Source organism: Hyperolius riggenbachi, chromosome 10 (assembly GCF_040937935.1).
Source record: "Hyperolius riggenbachi isolate aHypRig1 chromosome 10, aHypRig1.pri, whole genome shotgun sequence".
NCBI lineage: Eukaryota > Metazoa > Chordata > Amphibia > Anura > Hyperoliidae > Hyperolius > Hyperolius riggenbachi.
Window position 1 is genome coordinate 121018145 of NC_090655.1, and position 23074 is coordinate 121041218.

Here is a 23074-nt window from a genome sequence, read left to right on the forward strand (position 1 = left end):
ATGTGGGATACTTACTGATCAAAATAGTTGCATTAGGGTCATCAGATGTGTCCTCATCCTCCTGGGTTTCCACATCTACTTCTTCAGGTTCGTGTGAAACCTCCTCCACATCACCAGATGTCTTTTGGCATGCTGAAAAAGAGTATCAGACATGTGTTGTTAGTGATATGTTCACATAGGCCTGGTGCACACCAGAGGTTTTGCTTGGAGCATATAGACTTGTTACATGTGCGGCAAATGTTATCCTATGTGTGTGTGCACACTGGAGCAATGATGTTGAATACAAAATCACATAACGTAACTTTTGCCATACATTTTTTAACCACGAAAAATAATTACAATTTAATGCTATGGGGTCAATTAACAAAAATCATTGATCCAGTGTACACAGACACAGGAGAACAATAGCAGCACATGTAAAAAGTCGCAATGTTTAAAAAGAAACCTCTGGTGTGCTCCAGCCCATTATCTGGGTAATCATACAAAGGCTTTTCACAACATGCAACTCACAAGTGTGAAACAATACACACCCAGTTCTATGATTGATTGTTGCCCTAATGTAAAATTGAGGTTAGGAGTGTTATGATAGTAAACATGCATAAAGCCTCCACCAAAGACACCTTGCCCATTAGGAATGAGACATCGAATCTTGATGTGAAACATATAATAGTATTAAACAAGAAGTGCATGATTGTCTAGCATGCACTACAGATATAATGCATATATATTGTGAGTACATGTACATGTGACACTTACCAATACTCTCTCCAATAACATGTCAGTCTGTGGTCACTGTTGTTGTGCTTTTGTGGTATGTGTTTAAAATGAAGAATGACAATATCAATGATACAATAGTATTATGTATGTAGGCACACACATTGTCTAATAACTTTGTCTTTTTTCATGCAGTGCACACCTACCTTCATCACATCTTGCTTGACTGGTCTCTGCAGTCTCCCCATCTCCTTCAGCCTGTTTTTGAGGCGCTCCATCCAAATCTACAAACAATGTGACAGCCATTAAGGACTGTAATGGATGTCAAGAACTTATCATAAGAACATCACATTACTGTATACATATGGCCTGGACTACAGATAGCTTAGAAGATACTCGGTGTGGCATGTCGATAGTGTTAGGTGAGAGTAGTGTAAGCTTCTTCTAACCTACAAGTGCAACACGGCCCATTGTCATTGTTAATAGACTGTTATACTATTGTCGTTGAGTGGGTGTTTTATTTGACAACTATTCCTGTGATGAATACCCACATAAGTTATTTGGGGTTCCCTCACACACCATTATCCCTGTGCAACCACTCCAACTCCCTGGTTAAAGCCACCCAAGGTGTCCTTTTGGGGGTGGCCCGGTGGGTCAATTGGGCCAGGCCCCACACCTGGAGAAGGGTCCATACCCTCTGCGGTGGGCGAGTGGACATAGTAGGCCAAAACCTAGAAATGTAGACAGTCCACACTGAGTCAAAGAAAGATGGTGTTGCATGTAATTAGCTATCCAGTAACGATTCAAACTGTGTCTTATGAGTGTCTCTCTGTAGCACATCTGCATAACCACAGTTTGTATGTGTTTTCTATCCTGATGTGTGAGCTTTTGTACACTTTCTTATGCGGTGGATCCCCTGCCATGGGCATGTATAATTGTATCAAGTATTGTTATTTGAAACTAGCATCCACCACTACAGGAACACAGAGATATGTTTCCACATTCTAAGTCGGCAGCTATATGTGTTACCCCACTACAGGGATCTGGCTGTACCTGTCCCCAGTATAGGTAGGCAGATGAAGATAGTGGACGATTGTCCAATGGGAGTAATATGACGCACATAAATCTTAGGACCCTGTCAACCTGCTACTGTCATGCTAGGCTCAGTGCTGTAAGGTGTAGTGTTGAGGGTTGAGTGGGCCTCAGGCCGTAAGGCTGCTGATGCTTGATGAAAGGGGTGTCCACACCATTGGGAGTCCCCATACTGGCTCATGTTTTGTTGGTGGTAGAACGGTTTTGCTTTGATGTAATTTTAATAAACTCACACTGAAATAAAAAAAAGTACTGAACCATACTTTCCTTCATCATTACTGGCCACTACGGTGCATTCAATAAGATAGGCCATGGTGATGGAGAAATGAAATACAATGGTTACAATCTACAGATACATGTGTATACTTACCAACAGGAAATAATGTGATGCTTTCCTCCTCACCAACATGCATGTCTTCCTCCTCATCACCATCATCATCAGCATCATCTGTCGAAGTAATGACATATATATGATTAAGTATGTACCCTCAAATATATGGATAACTATGGAGTTCATTGTACACAATGCCAGATGTACCTTCTTCCATTTCCCTCTGGACCGCCGAAGTGTGCCCAGCCTCCTCTGGCTCATCTCTGCTGGCATGGCCTGCTTCTTGTGGCTCCTGTCTCTGCAGTCTCCTCTTCTCTTCTGTGTGTCAAGTGAAATGTTGAGGCACATATGTAACACACATTCTACATACATTATCTTCAAGTGTGTAAGCGTTCCACACACAAAACTAAATACTGATTCACAATACTGGTCAGATGCAAGTAAGATGGAGTGATATGTGCAGCAAGAGTTGTTGTTAAAGGCAATACTATGAAACTGCTATGCCTGCAAACACACTATTACATACATAACTACTTACTGTCTCTTTTCACTTTTCTGCGCAGAGATGCTAGGACCTCCCTCTCACGCAGCTTTAAGTCAGACCACCTTCGCATTAAGTGGTTTTTGGTCCTAGTGACCCCAGAAATTTTTTCCAGGGAAGAAATGACATGGTCTAAAATATAATTTTTGCGCTCAATGGGTCTTTCATACACCTCCCTCCTTCCATCATAGTCCCTCTTATCAAATATTCTGACCATCTCTGCCATTTCTTCCCTGGACATTCTTGTGGCTCGCTGCACAGGTGTCCTGCGTGGCATGGTTGCTGTCACAGCTCACAGGACTACAGAATGTAGAAGAGGAAGTGACAGTTTGGATAAACAGGAAGTTAGCAAGCGCTTCTTGCGTCATCCGAACGTACGTTCTGACGTACTTACGTTATCCGAACGTTCCGAGAAATCACTCAAATAGGGTAACGTAACCTTATAGGCGGCGTATAGTAATGCTTCCTGAACTTTCGGCGTCTGCGTCTTTCAAGGTAAGTTCGTTTAAACCTCGACCGTGTTTATCAGTAACGTACGTTCGTTAAGTTTCTTTCTTGCTTGCTTGCTTTCTTTCTTGCTTTCTTTCTTGCTTTCTTTCTTTCTTTATATGAAGTTTATGTCACCTCCATATGTTTGTCTTTCCAGGACAGTCCAGGAAACTATGGCAGTGGATATCTTTTCAGATTCTCAATTTACACGTGAATTTATAGACCTCTATAGAGCACACCCTGCCCTTTGGAAGACAAAAACTAAATGTTACTCGGATAGGCGTCTAAAGGCAAAAGCACATGATGAACTCGTGCAGTTATGTAAAACGGTCCTCCCAGAGGCTGATGTCCAGTTTGTAAAAAATAAGATTCAAAACTTAAGAACCGTGTTTAAAAAAGAATTAAACAAAATTGAACGATCAAAAAGATCAGGGGCTGCAGCTGAAGAGGTTTATAAGCCACGACTATGGTATTACGACTTACTTGCCTTCACCATTCCACATTTAAAAGGTCGTGAGGCTATATGCAGTTTATCAAGTGAACCCACTGACTTGAGTATCAACAGCGAGATGGCTACTGGTGACAAGGATCCTAACCTAGAAGAAGAAGAGGTATGTTTTTTTGGATAATGTCACACTGACAATGTGTTTTAAATGGTTATAGATTGTTCCAATTAAACTGTCGCTTTGTGAAAAAAGCAGAATCCACATTTCACACCCATGTATACTGAGGGACTATAAAAGGTGAGCCTCACCTTTGTTATAGGTATGTTTCCACATTTCATGCACAGAACAGTGGAATGTGGTGGCTGCTGTTCCGAAATCTTTCCAGAAACCAAGCTTACTATTCAGCTACAGATACATGTCACATTTGTAGCTTGCTACTTAATTATAAAAAGGACAATGGGGGCCAGGTTAGTTTTCGGCCTGCAGTAGTGTGTGATTCACACATTAAACAAGTGTGTGCAACAAACCACTACTAACACACTGAGATGTCATGTTCTCCATGCTTTCTGAGGTGTGGTGTGTTTATTTGGAGACATAGAAATGACCCACACGATTATGTTAATCAAGTAATTAATAGTTGACACATTGTGATGTAGTGCATATTTTGTTTGATTACTAAACATCTAACCTCATGCTTCAATTGCAGTAGGCCAATGTTACCTACCCTTGCCCATTTGTACATTACTGACAATCGACTCCCAACATGAATAAGCTCTGAGTACATTGGACATACCTTACACTAAATGTACCTAATGTTTACATATGTGTTTAAACTTTGTACAAATTGCTGTATTTTCTGTCCATTCATTGTACAGACATCTGTCGCTGGTCCCTCCCAGGAGAGCACTAAACGCAGATTTGCCCTGAAAAAAACTCGCAAAAGAAGAAATGTTCTTGAAGACAAATGTGAGGAAGCTATTCAGCAGGCTGTTATGCTAATCAACAAAAAAGATGACTCCTGTGATGCGTTTGGGAATTTAGTGGCAACTAAATTAAGAGAATTTCCGGAAGATTTGAGGGCACACACACAAAGTGCAATCATGGCTCTTTTGACTCGCACAAATATTCCAGCACCACAAATCCCTAATGCTACATTAGCATCTGAAAAAGACCAACCTCAGCCTACATTCACACATCCACAACACATGCATCAACCTACATTAGCACCGACACAACACATGCATTATCCTACTACCTTACCACCAACACAACACATGCATCATAACGTCATGAGTCAGTATAGTCACAACTATCACACACAACAGTATGAGCCCCATTTCTACCCTCCTGATAAAATACTTGACCATCCACAAACACATGTGCAACATCCACTATATCAAAAACAATTGGAAACTGTGTGGCCAACTCAACCCAATTATGCGGATCTGTGATAGCTCCATCCGTGCCTATATGGATACTCTTCCTTTAAGGATCAATGAAGAGAGACTAAAATGGAGCCATAATGTTTGTACATTTAATCAACAATAGTAGTTGCCTGGCACCCATGCTGGTATATTTAGCGACACTATATGTGAGTTAAACCAGTAACAAGCATGTATCTGCTATGTATTTACACTGATACACAAACTGACATATGACATAACGAGATAGACGTGTATGTAGAGTGCCTAGCACAACAACAATTATGCTGTGTTCATTATTAGCTTTATCGGTCAGAATGCCATAAATATCCGGTATGTAAGTGGCTGAGACAGTCCAGACTGAGACAGGAATTGAGTACTGTGTGACCCACACTGCAAATAACTTGCTGTTTATATCAGTATCTTGCTGTCAAAAGGCACTTTGCTGTTGGACAGTGTGGTCTAGTTGCATTCTGTTATCAGTGCCGCTCACGCTGTATTCACTTCCTGTCTGTGTCAGCCACTTACATACCTGAGATTGAAGTATTGACACCTGAACATGTACAAAATGACCACAGCATAGTTCTACCTGTGATAGACACTGTACATACCTATTTGTATCTCTGGTCACATGTCATTTTGCCTATCCTTTACAGGACCCAAGCTGTCAGACTACATGTCCCTTTCTCTGTAGGTCTCCTTTATACTGTATGTTGTATGGCTTAAACATACTGTTCAGGTAGCTGCAGGAGAGTTACAATCTGGCTCCTCTTTATAGGATGCAGCCAAACCCGGGTACATTATGTAACCACACCTGTTTGTCAGCCTTGCTGATCAGGTCTACCCAAGTAGTGATGACATCAGGTCAGCAGGATCGGCCTGTAACACATTTAGGCAATACATACCTACCTCACCTTTACTTTCATGTCTGATTTACGTTGAACCTCGACATTCAGTATGAACAGATAAGCATGTTCTATAGCCACCTTCCAAAGTGTGTTGTTTTTTTATTTTTGGAGGGTACTTATGTTCCTTTTTGTTACGTTATGTATATATTTGGTAGCCCTGTGTAATTGTGAGGAAGGCAACTTTGGTTACAATGCCAATCTTAAACTACTTCTACATAGACTGTTGTATTTGATTCAACAAAGGTGTTAATAAAAATGTATTTCTTCACCTGAAACGCTGGTGTTATTGTGTTAATGGTGTAGTTAGTATCATTGTTTAGTTGATGTACACTTAATTTTCCTTGTTGTTGCATTGTGGCAATATCCTATCATTAACAGCTACAGTAATTGTGTAGTACAGGTTAGCTTTAATTAGTACTGTGTATGGAGACGACATCCCAATTAGCACAGAATAATTAGTACATAATTAACACTCTTTTTCATTTTGTGTAAACATTCTGAATGGTATACATATAGTTAATGAACCAACGAGCATTCATTAGACTAATTATGTATTCGGATCTAATCCCAAAAATTTAATATAATTGAGTGTTAATTATGCACATTTATATTGTGTGGTCCAATCTGTCTAAATAACATGCATATCCATTGTAGACTATATAAGTTCACTGCCTCACATGTTTATTGGGTTGTGTTAATAAGGAACTACAACAACACCCACATGAATCTCTAATTCAAAACACATATTATGATGTTCCATGTCTAAACCAGTATGTGTAGGAAGCAATGTTAAGTGTGACCTAACACATATCTGGTACATGTGGGCCTTGACTTGTAGTTGATTAACAACAAACACATTTGAAGATGAACATAAATTTAATCACAGGTACGTGAAAACACAAGTTGCAACACAATTGTTAATAAACAGAACAACTCAAACTATACTGGCATCTTGCCAGGCCACAGCTCCAGCTCGTGAAAGAAAATAGTCAGCATAGGCCTCCCTATTATTTTTAGCCTCTGTAGTGGCATTTCGAGGCGGACAGGGCTGCAGGTCAGTCAGGACATGTGGCTGTGCTCTCCATTCACCTTCTACCACATTCCCAGTAGAAGTGTCCACCCTGTCCACAGCGTGCACAGGAAAGTATGTGGGAGCGTGCTGTTGCCGAAGAAAGTTGTGCAGGACACAGCACGCATAGACAACTGTATCCACCTTGTCGATCCGCAGATTGATAGCAGTATGCATCACACGGAATCTACTGGCTAAGATGCCAAAGGCATTTTCCACTATCATGCGGGCCCTGGACAGACGATAGTTGAATATTTTTTGCCGGTATTGAATATTTCTATTTGGGAATGGCTTCAAAATATGTGGGTGTAACGGAAAAGCCTCATCTGCAACATAAACAAAATTGAGGTGGTTTACAGTCAGTGAATTGTCCGGTACATTGAGCTGGTTGTTAGTAAGGCGTTCAAAAAAAGTTGTTTGTTCGATGACACCACCATCAGACTGCCGCCCATTGCGGCCAATATCCACAAATAAAAACTGATAGTTGGCATTAACTAAGGCCATCAAAATTATACTAAAAAAACCCTTATAATTATAATAATAAGAACCGGTATTGCCAGGGGGAGTAATTCTTATATGCTTTCCGTCCAGAGCCCCGCCACAGTTTGGAAAGTCCCATAAACGGTGGAATTCTGCAGCAATATCCAACCACTCCTGTGGTGTTTGGGGAAACTGAAAAATGGAACATAACATAAAATTAGACATTTGAGAGTCATGTAGCCAAACATTATTATTATTATTATAGTACAATCTACACAAACAGAGCACATGAGTGCATTGTAAAAACAGATATATTTAACATAGCTGCCATTGCTAGTTGTCTGTTTGGCTGCAGTAGAGCCTAAAACACACTCCTTACATAAACATCACACTAGCCAAGTGGAACTTGCATCACTAGCCACAGCCGGGACAAGGTCCTACAGCACCCAAGGCTGAGCCAGCAAAGTGCGCCCCTCCCACCTCAGCTGTCACACACTGATTGCTAATAGACTAAGAGGCCCACAGGGCCCATAGCCTCCACAACACCTTAATATGTATTTATCTGTCTTGCACTCACTTCCATGTAACCCCTCTTCTTATTTCTCGTTGCTTCCATAACCATTCTGAATGACAGCTGAATGAAATCTGTGGCCCCTCCTACACTGCACCCTGAGGCTGGAGCCTCTACAGCCTATGCCGGGGGCCGGCCCTGTCAACAGATTATTCAGAAAACTGGGATAGATTTTCTATGACACAACCATAGCATTATCAGTGTAACGTCCCTTCAATAACATGTTATGCAACATCAAATGTACATACCTTCATAAATTCACCCTTCAAGGCGTCAATTATTGCTTGGCACGTTTCTGGAATTATGATACCCAAAGCTTGCGGAGAAATTCCGGTTGAAAACTTTAAATCCTGGAGGCTGCGTCCAGTGGCCAGGAAGCGCAGGGTAGCTGTTAAGCGCTGTTCTGGGGTGATAGACTTCCTCATCCAGGTATCCTCCTTAGAAATTAATGGCGTAACCACATGTAAAAGATAGTGGAAGGCTTCTTGCGGCATGCGCAGATAATTCCTATAATCATCTGGAGCAGAGATGCTGAGGTCATGTAACAGGCTGTCATGTGAGATCAAATCTCTATCTTGGAGCCAGCTCTTTGCCCATGCACGGCCTTTCCTCTTTTGCTTAAGCACTTTCAAATTTTTACGCACTTTTAACAAAACTAATAAGGCAACACTAGCCCGCTGTTTTTGGGACATATGCGATGCCATTGCTGCACTGGAAACACGACAATAACGAACGAACGTCCACACCAAATGCAGCAACCTCTATACTGTTGCTAAGCCTTTTATAAGATGGCTTTACGTCACTTCCTGAAATCTACTGAACGAACTTTCGTTGGGCGAACGATCTGTGCGCAACTTCCTCTTTCCTACTAGCCATTAACAATGACGTTCGTTCCGGGTTCATTGATCTGAATAACGTTTAGCATAATAGATGCACTGCATCATACGTTCGTCACTTCCGCATCGTTCGTTCGGGAACGATCTGATCGTTGGGCACTTCCAACACACCTTTACTAACGACCGTTTCATTTCTCGCCTTAATTGATCGTTCGTCGTTGGTAACGAACGATCGTTATCGCATGTCTGTATGTACCGTCATGGAGAGGGCTGTTATCTGATTTTTATTATCTCAACTGCAAGTGAACAGTTTTCTTTTTATCTGCCAGAGGAGAGGTCATTAGTTCACAGACTGCTCTGAAAGAATCATTTTGAATGCAGAGTGTTGTGTAATCTGCACATATTAGAGAATGATGTAATGTTAGGAAAAACACTATATACCTGAAAATAAAAATATGAGAATATTTTCTTTGCTGCTAATCTTCTAGTAATTATTCATAGTACACAACCAATTCATTATATCATATTTTTTTTTCGCTTCAGTGTCTCTTTAAAAGGGCCTTAGTTTGAGGATAATTGTTTGCATACTGCAACTAAAATATAAGCGTTAGAGGCTGATTTAATTACAGATGTTAAAAATACTTGATGCAAATGATTAAATTGTCTTACATTGCACACAGTTTAATGGCTAATTAAAATGTCATATTAACGCTTGCCTTTGCCTACAAGAGACCCAGACCAAACGTTTAAAGTGGACCTGAACTTTTGCACAGGACAAAAGGTAGAATAAATGCACCCTGTGTGCTTTTAAAGAGAACAGCCAGTCTAATCTCCCTCATCTGTAAGTAATTACAAGTGTAGTTTGATCTTTCAGCACTGTCAGCACAGAAAATCATCAGTCCTTGGTAGACACAGCTAAAAGGTAAACACAGGATGTTAACCCCTTTGTCTGCTTCAATAAAACACTGCAGATTTACTATAACAGTTCTGTCAGTTGTAACAAAGAAATGTTTTATTTAAAGGTTATTATGATGTTGCTTATCTTTTAGAGCAGAGTGGAAGTTCTGAGTTCAGGCCCCCTTCAAGGACATCTGCCATATTGATTTCCATTTAAACAATACCAGTTGCCTGGCAGTCCTGCTGATCTTTCATGCACCAAGAGTGTCTGAATCACACACCTGAAACTAGCATGCAGCAGATGCAGTCTCACTTCACTCAGAAACGTCCGATTTGCATGCTTGTTAAGGGTCTATGACAAAGGCAAGGGTCACACTTACTATAATTGCATATGATTTGCTGCAGAGTGGAAACCGCATGTGAAAATGCACCTAATGTAAGACTATGGGTCGCATGAAAAATGCAATGATATGCACAGTGTATTCAAATGCATTTCAAAAAGCTCAACGGCCTAGTGCACACCAGAGCGGTTCGACTGCGTTTTGCAATCCGCTTGCGGCTGCGGATACGCTTGGGTAATGTATTTCAATGGGCTGGTGCACACCAGAGCGGGAGGCGTTTTGCAGAAACGCATACTCCCGGGCTGCTGCAGATTTTGGATTGCGGAGGCGTTTCTGCCTCCAATGTAAAGTGTAGGAAAACCGCAAACCGCTCTGAAAAACGGCAGTTCAGAGCGGTTTTGCCGGCGTTTTTGTTACAGAAGCTGTTCAGTAACAGCTTTACTATAACAATATCTGAAATCTATTACACCAAAAACGCTTCCCAAAACCGCAAAATGCTAGCTAAAACGCTACAGAAAAAGAAGAAAAAGCGTTTCAAAATCTGCTAGCATTTTGCGGATCTGCTAGCGGGTTTTGGTGTGCACCGGGCCAGAAAGTTCATTTGTTTTCTGCATGGCATGCATTTCTCACACAATGCTTTCCTGTTTTTTTTAATGTGTTTTTTGAAAATAAAAAGAGGGGGACATTTATTTATTTTTTTATACTTGCCCAATATTAATATTCATTAAATGCACAACATGGAAATACACTAAAAATGCACATGAAACATTTGAAGAAATGCAGAAACACACAAAAATAGCAGAAAACTGATGCTGCTCTACATGGATAAATGTGTAAAAGTATTAGTGGCAGAGGATCACAAGGACAGCCAGGCAATTTGCATTGTTTAAATGGAAATAAACATATCAACCTCCATATTCCTCTCACTTCAGGTGTGCTTTAAAAAATCTGGGACAAACCACTCCAGCTTTTAGGCCACACGCACAGGTCAGAATTTTTTCACCAAAAAGGTGGCAACCCTATTTGGTATGTGATAAATCCAGAAGGTCCGCACACTGATATGTAGACCAAGTCTGCTGTTTTATTCAAAAAACGTGACACAATTCCATTGCATAACCAACGATTCGTTTCGGGGCCCCGAGGGGTCCCCTTTGTCAAGGTAAACACACAGAATGGAACCATTCTGTGTGTTTACCTTAACAAAGGGGACCCCTCGGGGCCCCGCGAAACGAATCGTTGGTTATGGAATGGAATTGTCACGTTTTTTGAATAATCCAGCAGACTTGGTCTACATATGAGTGTGCGGACCTTCTGGATTAATCATTGACTGTTTCTCAGGTCCAGCACCTCAACAGTGGTGTGCGGTTCCTCCTCGGATTCCTGACTATTTGGTATGTGGGTATAAAAGTTGAGAGGTGTCCAATTTTTTAACGCACATCAAAAAATGGAAGTGCTGTATGGGGAAAAAATTGCATTGACTTAAAGAGTAACTCCAGTGAAAATAATGTAATAAAATAAGTGCTTCATTTTTACATTAATTATGTATAAATGATTTAGTCAGTGTTTCATATTGTGAAAGCTTTCATCTCCCTGATTTACATACTGACATTCATCACATCTGGACATTTTTACTGCTGGCAGATGATGTCAGTAGAAGGAGATGCTGCTTGCTTTTTTGGCAGTTGGAAACAGCTGTAAACAGCTATTTCCCACTATGCAATGAGGTTCACAGACAGGAAACTGCCAGGACCATGGTCCTCACAGTTTCCTGTGGGAGGGGTTTCACCACAATATCAGTGTAACGATTTGTGTCAGCAAGCGACAGAATTCTGATTATTAGGTAATCTGCAGTATCACCTATAATGCAGATATATACCTGATTATCAGGTGATCTGCAGAATCACCTATAATACTGGTATATCAGAAGCTGATGTGACAACAAATACAGATGGTGTTTGGTGCAACAGTAATACTGATAAGAGAAACACCTCACCAGAGGGGCTGGTGGGTACAATCAGTATAATGCCTCTCACCAGAGACAAGGGCCCTCCGGTGAGAGTAGAGTAGTCAGACAGATCTGGTTCGGTAACAGACAGACAGATGCAGTACAGAATCGGAAAGCAGAGTCAGAATAATATAAACAGGCAGGGTTTGGCAACTAGGTAAGATGAGCAAAGGTACAGAATCACTTAGCAAGAGAGAGGTCAGAACGAGCCAGAGTCATACACAAATAATATACAGTAAGGTAATGATTAAGGCTATCAAACTATTCCTATCTTGTGTGAAATTCCCGGTTTCCTCCCGGATCAAAGCACACTGATACTATCTAAGGGTCTGAGCGCTAACACGAAGTATTCGCAACAGCAGACAAGTTGCGAGTGACACAGTATGGCTTATGAAGCAGAGGAGACCCTCCAGGCACGTCCCCAGCGATCATCCAATGAGGAGCGGCGAGCATCTCCTCTGAGGTCAGCTGACCGGCCGGTCAGCTGACGCGCCTCCTCCCCGCATAAAGGTCCCGTCTATGCGCGCGCTCGCGACAAGGCAACCCTATGTGCAACTGACAGTTCCATCCTCGGCGTGCTAGACGCCTGAGGCCCGGACATGCTGCTAAACAGGGGGCTGGAGGCAGCTGCAGTGGTAGCGCTATTCCCCGCAGCTGCCTCTCCAGTGTTTATTACAATCAGCCATACAGAGCCCCCTGATGATCCATTTGTGAAAATAGATTTCTCATGTAAAAGGGGATATCAGCCACTGATTGAGACAAAGTTCAATTCTTGGTTATGGTTTCTCTTTAACACGCATGAAGTGCAGAAAATGGAAATGTTAGCGTATGCAAAGAAAAAAAACTATATTTCTTCTCTGAGTACTTCTGAAGACAAGCAGCTCCATACTTTGCACGTGCGAGCAGACCCGAGTACTTCTGTAGCCGAAGAAGGTGCTGCCGGCAGGAAATTTAAATTAGGGCCTGATAGTAGAACAATGGGACACACAGATGACTGGGAAGGCTCTAAGGGATTCAGATCCTTCCTTCTTCTTAGGCAAATATGTAACATCCCCCTGGTCTGAGAGGATGTCATTTTAGGTAACTCACCTCTCCAGTGCTAGAAGAAATGTGTTTTCTCATTCTGTAGTACTCTGTAGCTGGAGTACACTGAAATGCTGTGCAGTCAAGTGATCAGTAATCACTTGGCTTGGTCTTCTGAAGACATTACTAGTAAAACTCTTCAGCCATCTCTCCTGCCTTCCTTGCTGCCATCAAGTAGTCAGTGCATGATGCTAAACACATTTTCAGTTCTGTCAACAGCTTGAGCCTGTACTGATACTAAACTAGCTGCAGTGTGTGCTGATCTCTGTTACCTTCAGTATGTACAGTATACGCTGTTACTCTGTACCTGTACTGATAGTAAACTAGCTGCAGTGTGTGCTGATCTCTGCTACCTCCAGTATAAGCTGTTACTTTGTTCCTGTACTGATAGTAAACTAGCTGCAGTGTGTGCTTATCTCTGCTGCCTCCAGTATAAGCTGTTACTTTGTTCCTGTACTGATAGTAAACTAACTGCAGTGTGTGCTGATCTCTGCTGCCTCCAGTATGTACAGTATAAGCTGTTACTGTGTCCCTGTATTGATAGTAAACTAGCTGCAGTATGTGCTGATCTTTGCTACCTCCAGTATGTACTGTTTAAGCTGTTACTCTGTTCCTGTACTGGTAGTAAACTAGCTGCAGTGTGTGCTGATCTCTGCTGCCTCCAGTATGTACAATATAAGCTGTTACTGTGTCCCTGTATTGATAGTAAACTAGCTGCAGAGTCTGCTGATCTCTGCCAGCTCCAGTATGTACAGTATAAGCGGTTACTCTGTGCCTGTACTGATAGTAAACTAGCTGCAGTGTGTGCTGAACTTTGCTACCTCCAGTATGTACTGTATAAGCTGTTACTCTGTGCCTGTATTGATAGTAAACTAGTTGCAGTGTGCTTATCCCTGCTACTTTCAGTATGTACAGTATTAGCTGTAAAGCCTGGTACACACATACAATTTTGATTATCCAATTTTAGCTCTGTTCATCAAATTCATTGTCTGTTTGCCCACTTACAGCATGATGGTGGTAAAATTCGTCAGTGATTGACCATTCAAAATTGTATGTGCGTATACATCTTTGATCTATGCCTATACTGATTGTCAATTATTTAAATAAAGGACATGGGGCTCCATCCAATATTTTGATGGGCAGGCCCGTTATCTGTAGCTTACACCGCTGCTAAGTTCATGTAAATTTGGCCCCACCCACGGCCACGCCCACTCACTGTATGACCACGCCCATTTTTTTGCAGCGGCGCGCGTCATCCCCCCCTCACCTTGTGCCCACAGGTGCCCCCCCGATCTCCAGGGACCCTAGAAACGCCCTTGTTTGCCAGTCATTTTTACCTCGAAAATGCCAATTTGAATATATTTGCGAAAACACATTGTATTTTTGCAATATGGTCAAAGGAAACTGCTTTTTCTTTCTGATGCAAAAATTCACAAAAAAAACCCACAAAAAGTTATTTTTACCTAAAAAATTCACCGTGAGAAACCCGTTAATTTTAGCGCAAAAAAAGATTGCGACAAATGCACAAAATCACAAACTTCTTATAAAATGATTTTCAATGGCATGTTTGCTTAAGGCCCTGTTTATAATGGTCAGTTGCATTGCAGGGTAATTCTGCATGTCAGCTCACTGCCCATGCAGTTCTATGGGCCTGTTCACAGTAATGGATCACGTTACTCTAACTCGCTGCATGCAGGCTTTATATATTACTAACTGAATTAGGAATAAAGACCATTGGGAAAAATACATTTCTCACAAATGAGATGTTCTTCTTTCAGTCAGGCAAGGCAATTCTCACCCAGTCCTTTTAGTGTTGTTTCATTATGTACATACAGTATGTATTTTCATGTGTCAGATGCCCTTAAAGTGAACCCGAGGTGAAAAAAAAAACTGATGGGATAAACAATTATATTTATCCTCCTACTCCTAAAAATGACTGTAATGGATTGCGGAGACACCGCCGCGCGGTCTGACAGCGAGGCGGCTGGTTCCGCATTCAGACCGGCAGTTTCTCCGCAGCAGCATGCGTCTGGTTTGTCTGAGCCTAGTAGTGCACACAGATGGAGAGCTACGCGCAGGCAGGCCCTTTATGCCAGTAGGAGAGGGATCAGCTGATCAGGACGATCAGCTGATCCCAGCGCAGTAGGTGATTGGCTGAATGGGACTGGGCGGCGCTGAGGAGCGCTCTGCTATATATACTTCTTGCTTGTCAGTTGCTGGTTGTCTGCCGTTGCGAATGCTTATGTGTTAGCACTCAGACCATAGTCAGATCTCATAGTGTGTTAGAACCAGGTGGGCCTGGGAATTCACACTTAGCCAGATTACTGTGTTATTACTGTGTTATACTTTAGACCAGTTCCAGGGTGTTGAGACCACGGACCTCACACCCAAGCTTAGGGATACCGTGTTATTACTGTGTTATACTTTAGACCAGTTCCAGGGTGTTGAGACCACGGACCTCACACCCAAGCTTAGGGATACTGTGTTATTACTATGTTATACTTTAGACCAGTTCCAGGGTGTTGAGACAGCGGACCTCACACTCTAGACTAGGCCTCTGCTTGATATCTATTATGACCTATTGCTCTCTTGACCCTTCTTCTGCTCTCTGATTCGGTACCTACGCATATCTGATTACCTGTTGCCAACCCTGCCTGTCCCTGGTTACCGAATCAGCCTTCTGTCTCTGTACCTTATCTGCTCGTGTGTTGCCGACCCTGCCTGGCCGACCCTTCTACCTGTGACACCCCCCCGGTGGGGTGTCCAGTTGCTGCAGGGACTCCCTGTCCCTCAGAGGGACCTCTCTGCAATCCAGTCAGGGACTCTATCTCATAGGAGTCCTTTGACTGCAGTAGAGTCTGACTCCCAGCAGTTCAGGGAATCACTGGCTCTCTGGTTATCTCCAACCCTGGCTAGGAGATACTCGTTATACGGTCTAGGGTCACCTGCTCCTCAGGTGGTCCCAGCTCATATACTGTTGCACCAAACACTTACACTTGATCCGGTGTCCAGAGGTTAGTTATACTTGTATTATTGGTGATTCTGCAGATCATCAATAATCGGGTATATATCTGTATTCTTGGTGATACTGCAGATCACCAATAATCAGATTCTTTCTGTGTGCTGACACCGATCGTTACAATGACTTTATCAGTGGCAGAATGACTTTGATCAGTGGCAGATTATCAAGTGTCCCAGACGTAAAATAACTGAACTGTTGACCTTTTTATATCTCTCCCCTGAGCTCAGAAGTTGTATTCTGCCAGGAAAATCTTTCTGGCTGCAATTTGTTTATCAGTGATGTATACTATATTCCCGACAAGGTACCATCAAGACAGAAACTGTAATTTCCATACATAGATATTAAGTCTTTGAGGCAGTAAAAAACAAACAAACAAATAAAACAGCCTGGTTATTATGTTCTGTACTGTATATACACTTGTTTATACTGTATCTTCATGTCACATGTCGCCTCAGGTACACTTTAACACTTGTGATTAATATAATTGAATGAATCAGGCCCACATTCAGTTTATGTGGCATCAAAAACTTGGAGAAAGTAGAACCATTTGATCAATTTACAGTATGAACATAAAAGTCCAAAACAAACAATTGATCTTATAGAATCTGAGATCTCTCACAAATCGAGGATGAGTCTACGCTTTTTTGACGGGGATGGGTCGAGTTATAGTAAAAAGACTCACAATTTCATCTATCCATTATTATTTTTTTACCAGTTAATGAGCGTTATTTAAATATTTGTTTCACGTCAATCTTGTCATGATTACTGCTCTAAAATTTTAATGCAGCGTGCTGGAAATCACATCTTTTTCCAATGACTGCGATAATTGAACTGCCTTGTTTTTCAATGCATGAGATGGGAAAATAACATTCTGGATCAATTACTAGATTAACCTTGCTGACATGCTTGAGAAAAACTGTTGTACAGCTTCTAATCCATGAATCATTGCAAGAGAGGGAACAGCTTAAAGAAAGAAGTGTACCGTATTCTAAACATTGCTGTATCCTGGCTATATTTTGTACTATCCTTGGAAATGATGATGGTGTATTTACTGCTTGTGAGAACAGGATAATTGTAAAGGGCTATTTGCACTTTTCTGCACTGTCTTTATATATGTACAGTACTTCTATATATATATATATACAGGATCTTCTCAAAAAATTAGCATATTGTGATAAAGTTCATTATTTTCTGTAATGTACTGATAAACATTAGACTTTCATATATTTTAGATTCAAATACACACAACTGAAGTAGTTCAAGCCTTTTATTGTTTTAATATTGATGATTTTGGCATACAGCTCATGAAAACCCAAATTTCCTATCTCAAAAAATTAGCATATTTCATCCGACCAATAAAAGAAAAGTGTTTTTAAAACAAAAAAAGTCAACCTTCAAATAATTATGTTCAGTTATGCACTCAATACTTGGTCGGGAATCCTTTTGCAGAAATGACTGCTTCAATGCGGCGTGGCATGGAGGCAATCAGCCTGTGGCACTGCTCAGGTGTTATGGAGGCCCAGGATGCTTCGATAGCGGCCTTAATCTTATCCAGAGTGTTGGGTCTTGCGTCTCTCAACTTTCTCTTCACAATATCTCACAGATTCTCTATGGGGTTCAGGTCAGGAGAGTTGGCAGGCCAATTGAGCACAGTAATACCATGGTCAGTAAACCATTTACCAGTGGTTTTGGCACTGTGAGCAGGTACCAGGTCGTGCTGAAAAATGAAATCATCATCTCCATAAAGCTTTTCAGCAGATGGAAGCATGAACCCATTTTTGAACCAGAAACAGCGGCAGAAGCGCCTGACCTGGGCTACAGAGAAGCAGCACTGGACTGTTGCTCAGTGGTCCAAAGTACTTTCTTCGGATGAAAGCAACTTTTGCATGTCATTCGTAAATCAAGGTGCCAGAGTCTGGAGGAAGACTGGGGAGAGGGAAATACCAAAATGCCTGAAGTCCAGTGTCAAGTACCCACAGACAGTGATGGTCTGGTGTGCCATGTCAGCTGCTGGTGTTGGTCCACTGTGTTTTATCAAGGGCAGGGTCAATGCAGCTAGCTATCAGGAGATTTTGGAGCACTTCATGCTTCCATCTGCTGAAAAGCTTTGTGGAGATAAAGATTTCATTTTTCAGCACGACCTGGCACTTGCTCACAGTGCCAAAACCACTGGTAAATGGTTTACTGACCATGGTATTACTGTGCTCAATTGGCCTGCCAACTCTCCTGACCTGAACCCCATAGAGAATCTGTGGGATATTGTGAAGAGAAAGTTGAGAGACGCAAGACCCAACACTCTGGATGAGCTTAAGGCCGCTATTGAAGCATCCTGGGCCTCCATAACACCTGAGCAGTGCCACAGGCTTATTGCCTCCATGCCACGCCGCATTGAAGCAGTCATTTCTGCAAAAGGATTCCCGACCAAGTATTGCGTGCATAACTGAACATAATTATTTGAAGGTTGACTTTTTTTGTTTTAAAAACACTTTCCTTTTATTGGTCGGATGAAATATGCTAATTTTTTGAGATAGCAAATTTGGGTTTTCATGAGCTGTATGCCAAAATCATCAGTACTAAAACAATAAAAGGCTTGAACTACTTCAGTTGTGTGTATTTGAATCTAAAATATATGAAAGTCTAATGTTTATCAGTACATTACAGAAAATAATGAACTTTATCACAATATGCTAATTTTTTGAGAAGATCCTGTATATATATATATATACAGTACTTCTGGGTGTACAAGTGCTAAAAAGTACACTATTTGGAAGTTATACTGTGTGACTATAGAAGCAAAGATAACTGATCCTCCCCGCTGAAACTGAGCGGACTACAACTCTGAAGTGAGCCCATCCTCCGGCCATAAGAGGGACAACCACGCATACTGACTGCGATTTACAGCCATTTCTATCGGATGAGACCTGTCTATTTGGCTCCAGTGACTGGTTGTTATTGTCACAGTGTGAGCACACTTTGCTTTGTCTTTCTTTGTATTTTGTAAAATATGGCATCAAGTGTGTATTGCCACTGGATGCATATGAGGATAATGTATATTTGGGAGCTTTAACACACAGCACTTTACACTTAACTTAAAATTTTCTAAGGGGAAGTTTCGGAGATCATGCTGTACCTTACAGAGGGGAAACACAATAAAGAAAGACAAAAGGAACCCTCTATGGTTTAGCAGGGGTGCTCGGATAGTACTTTTTAAAATCCGTATTGATCCGGATACCCTAATACGCGGATATCCGGACGCATTATCCGCGGATATCCGACCTATTCAGATATCTGGATAGAGAAACCGGAAGTGCCCTTTAAAATGCTTCCAAAACGTTTCAGAAGGTAAAAAACCTCCCTCCTCCTCCTCCCTCCACGGCTTGAACCACCAATCTTTTGGTTAACAGCTGAATGCTCTAACCAATTGCGCCACAGAGACTGTGCACGCAGTTGCTGCTAAATGGCTATCTGGGGTTCTCTTCGGACAATTGTTGAACACAAAAGGCAAGGCCATCCCTGGGTGGGCTTGAACCACCAACTGTAACGATTGGGGAATTATTTCCGTGGTAAGCGCACAGGACACGCACAGACACTACGGAAATCGTCCACAATTGTGTAAATTGAGAGAACCCAGCTATGGTGCTATGTACCTGTAGAGGGAGATTCCCACCGGCAGATGGAGCTGTGGAGTGCAGACGAACACAGCCTCTGCACTGCCACAGACGTCAGATGGGAATTGTACGAGTTGAAGCGAAGCAGGAAATCTAGTCGCCACCCAGCGACGGTGGACACACAACAACGGAAATAAAGTGGGAACGCAATCGCCAGAGTGGCGACTGCCTATAGTGACACAAGACCGAAGTAGACAGAGCACAAGTATAAAGAAAGAGCACAGAGACAGAATGTGTGTCCGCCAATCTAGTCGCCACCCAGCGACGGTGAACGCACAACAACAGGAATGAAGTGGGAACGCATTCGCAAGTGTAGCGATTGCCAATAGTGACAAGACTGAACTAGACAGAGCACAAGTATAACGAAAGGTCACAGGGACAAAATGAATGTGTGTCCACCAATCTAGTCACCACCCAGCAACGGTGAACACGCATCAGCAGAAACAAAGTATAAATGCAATCGCCAGACTGGCGATTGCCAACAGACACCAGACTGGGCAGGACAGAGCATGAGAGTAGCGAAAGGCACAGCAAGCAACAACAATAAGAACATCAGGGAAAATAACAAACGCTAGCTAAACGCGAACACCGCACTCATTCGCAACAGCGAACGCATTTAAACACGATCACCGCGCGTTAGGCGCCCAGTGATATGTGTGTCACCCTAACTAGCCAATGAAACACAAACACGAAATAGAGACCGCGAACGCTTGCTAAACGGTTACCTCACCGAGCCTACAGCAAGCGTTCGTACCAGACAAGTGTAATGGCTAGTGGAGATACCGCCGCTACAGCAAGCGGCATGGTGGCTATCTCCGTGTCGCTGCCGGTGGTTTCCGCCGCACAGTTACATGCTGGTGCTTTGCCTGGTCCTTCTATCGCTCATAGACTAAGGGCTACGAGCGTGCACGCCGAGCAAAAGGACCTTTATGCATCTAGAAGGGGAGTCAGCTGATCACTCGGTCAGCTGACTCCAGCTATGCTCTGGATTGGCTGAGTGACCGGGGCGGCGCTATAGAGCGCGTTTAGTATATACAGGACCTGACTGTCAGTTGTTCCGCGTCTGCTGTTGCATATGCTACGTGTTAGCACTCAGACCTAGTCAGATCCCAAAGTGTGCTAGAACCAGCTGGAGCTTGGGATCCACACTTAGCCAAATTCTGTTAATAGCTTAAAGTACTAATTGAATTGTATTATTTTTTATGACCTTCTGCTAATTTGACTATTCTTCTGCTCTCTGATTCGGTACTAGTGTTGGGCGAACAACTAGATGTTCGGGGTCGCGAACGTTCGCCGAACATCGCCGCGATGTTCGGGTGTTCGCGCCGAACTCCGAACATAATGGAAGTCAATGGGGACCCGAACTTTCGTGCTTTGTAAAGCTTCCTTACATGCTACATACCCCGAATTTGCAGGGCATGTGCACCTTGGGAGTGGGTACAAGAGGAAAAAAAATATTTGAAAAAGAGCTTATAGTTTTTGAGAAAATTGATTGTAAAGTTTCAAAGGAAAAACTGTCTTTTAAATGTGGAAAATGTCATGTTTCTTTGCACAGGTAACATGCTTTTTGTCGCCATGCAGTCATAAATGTAATACAGAGAAGAGGTTCCAGGAAAAGGGACCAGTAACGCTAACCCAGCACAAGCAGCAGAACACGTGATGGAACACGAGGAGGCGCAGGAGGAGAAGGCCACGCTTTTTGAGACACAACATCCCAGGCCTTGCATGAGGACAAATAGCGTGCGGATATAGCAATGCTTTTTGCCGCCATGCAGTCATAAATGTAATACAGATGAGAGGTTCAATAAACAGGGACCGGAAACGCTAACCCAGGCCAGCAGCAGCACACGTGATGGAACAGGAGGAGGCGCAGGAGGAGAAGACCACGTTTTCAGACGCAACAACCCAGGCCTTGCATGAGGACAAGAAGCATGCGGATAGCATGCTTTTTACCGCCATGCAGTCATAAATGTAATAAATAGTGTGGCTGAGCAAGGTACACAGAGTGGCAGTAAACACAATGCTATATAGTGTGGCTGAGCGAGGTACACAGAGTGGCAGTAAACACAATGCTATATAGTGTTGCTGAGCGAGCGGTGTACTACTATTCCCAGCAGACACAGAGTGGCAGTAAACACAATGCTATATAGTGTGGCTGAGCGAGGTACACAGAGTGGCAGTAAACACAATGCTATATAGTGTGGCTGAGCGTGCGGTGTACTACTATTCCCAGCAGACACAAAGTGGCAGTAAACAGAATGCTATATAGTGTGGCTGAGTGAGGTACACAGAGTGGCAGTAAACAGAATGCTATATAGTGTGGCTGAGCGAGCGGTGTACTACTATTCCCAGCAGACACAGAGTGGCAGTAAACAGAATGCTATATAGTGTGGCTGAGCGAGGTACACAGAGTGGCAGTAAACAGAATGATATATAGTGTGGCTGAGCGAGCGGTGTACTACTATTCCCAGCAGCGACACAATGACTGGGGGGACCCTGGCTAGCGTGGCTGGAGCGCAAACTACCCTGCCTGCCTACCCAAAGCTAAACCCACAGACAAATGGCGGAGATATGACGTGGTTCGGGTATTTATTTACCCGAACCACGTGACAGTTTGGCCAATCAGAGCGCGTTCGGGTCCGAACCACGTGACCCGTTCGGCCAATCACAGCGCTAGCCGAACGTTCGGGGAACGTTCGGCCATGCGCTCTTAGTTCGGCCATGTGGCCGAACGGTTTGGCCGAACACCATCAGGTGTTTGGCCGAACTCCAACATCACCCGAACAGGGTGATGTTCTGCAGAACCCGAACAGTGGCGAACACTGTTCGCCCAACACTATTCGGTACCTTTGCCTATCTGATATAAGTTGCCGACTCTGCCTGAACTACTAGTCTACTTTAGCTTCCTGTCTCTGTACCGTATCTGTCCGTGTGTTGTCGAACCTGCTTGTCTGACTCTTCTGCCCTCACCAGGGAGCTTAGTCCTGGTGAGGGACTCTCAGTTTAGTTATCACCTGCTCCTCAAGTAGATAGCTGCAGTATAGTCTGAATCACCTGCTCCTCAGGTTGATAGCTGCAGTACAGTCTTAATCACCTGCTCCTCAGGTTACTAGCTATTACCGTACTGTCTAGATCTCCTGCCCCTCAGGGAATCACCTGC

General features: G+C 42.8%; 2 protein-coding genes across 4 annotated transcripts in view; one reads left to right on the plus strand and one right to left on the minus strand.

Annotated features, from left to right (window-relative positions):
* Positions 1-23074, minus strand: part of NPFFR1 (neuropeptide FF receptor 1) — a 660400-nt gene that overhangs the window by 405049 nt on the left and 232277 nt on the right. The window lies entirely within an intron of this gene.
* On the plus strand, positions 794-5747 carry LOC137534163 (uncharacterized). Its single transcript, XM_068255550.1, has 3 exons — positions 794-1136; positions 3325-3778; positions 4489-5747. The coding sequence occupies exons 2-3, from the start codon at positions 3341-3343 to the stop codon at positions 5062-5064; spliced, it is 1014 nt and encodes a 337-aa protein (XP_068111651.1). The 5' UTR covers positions 794-1136; positions 3325-3340; the 3' UTR covers positions 5065-5747.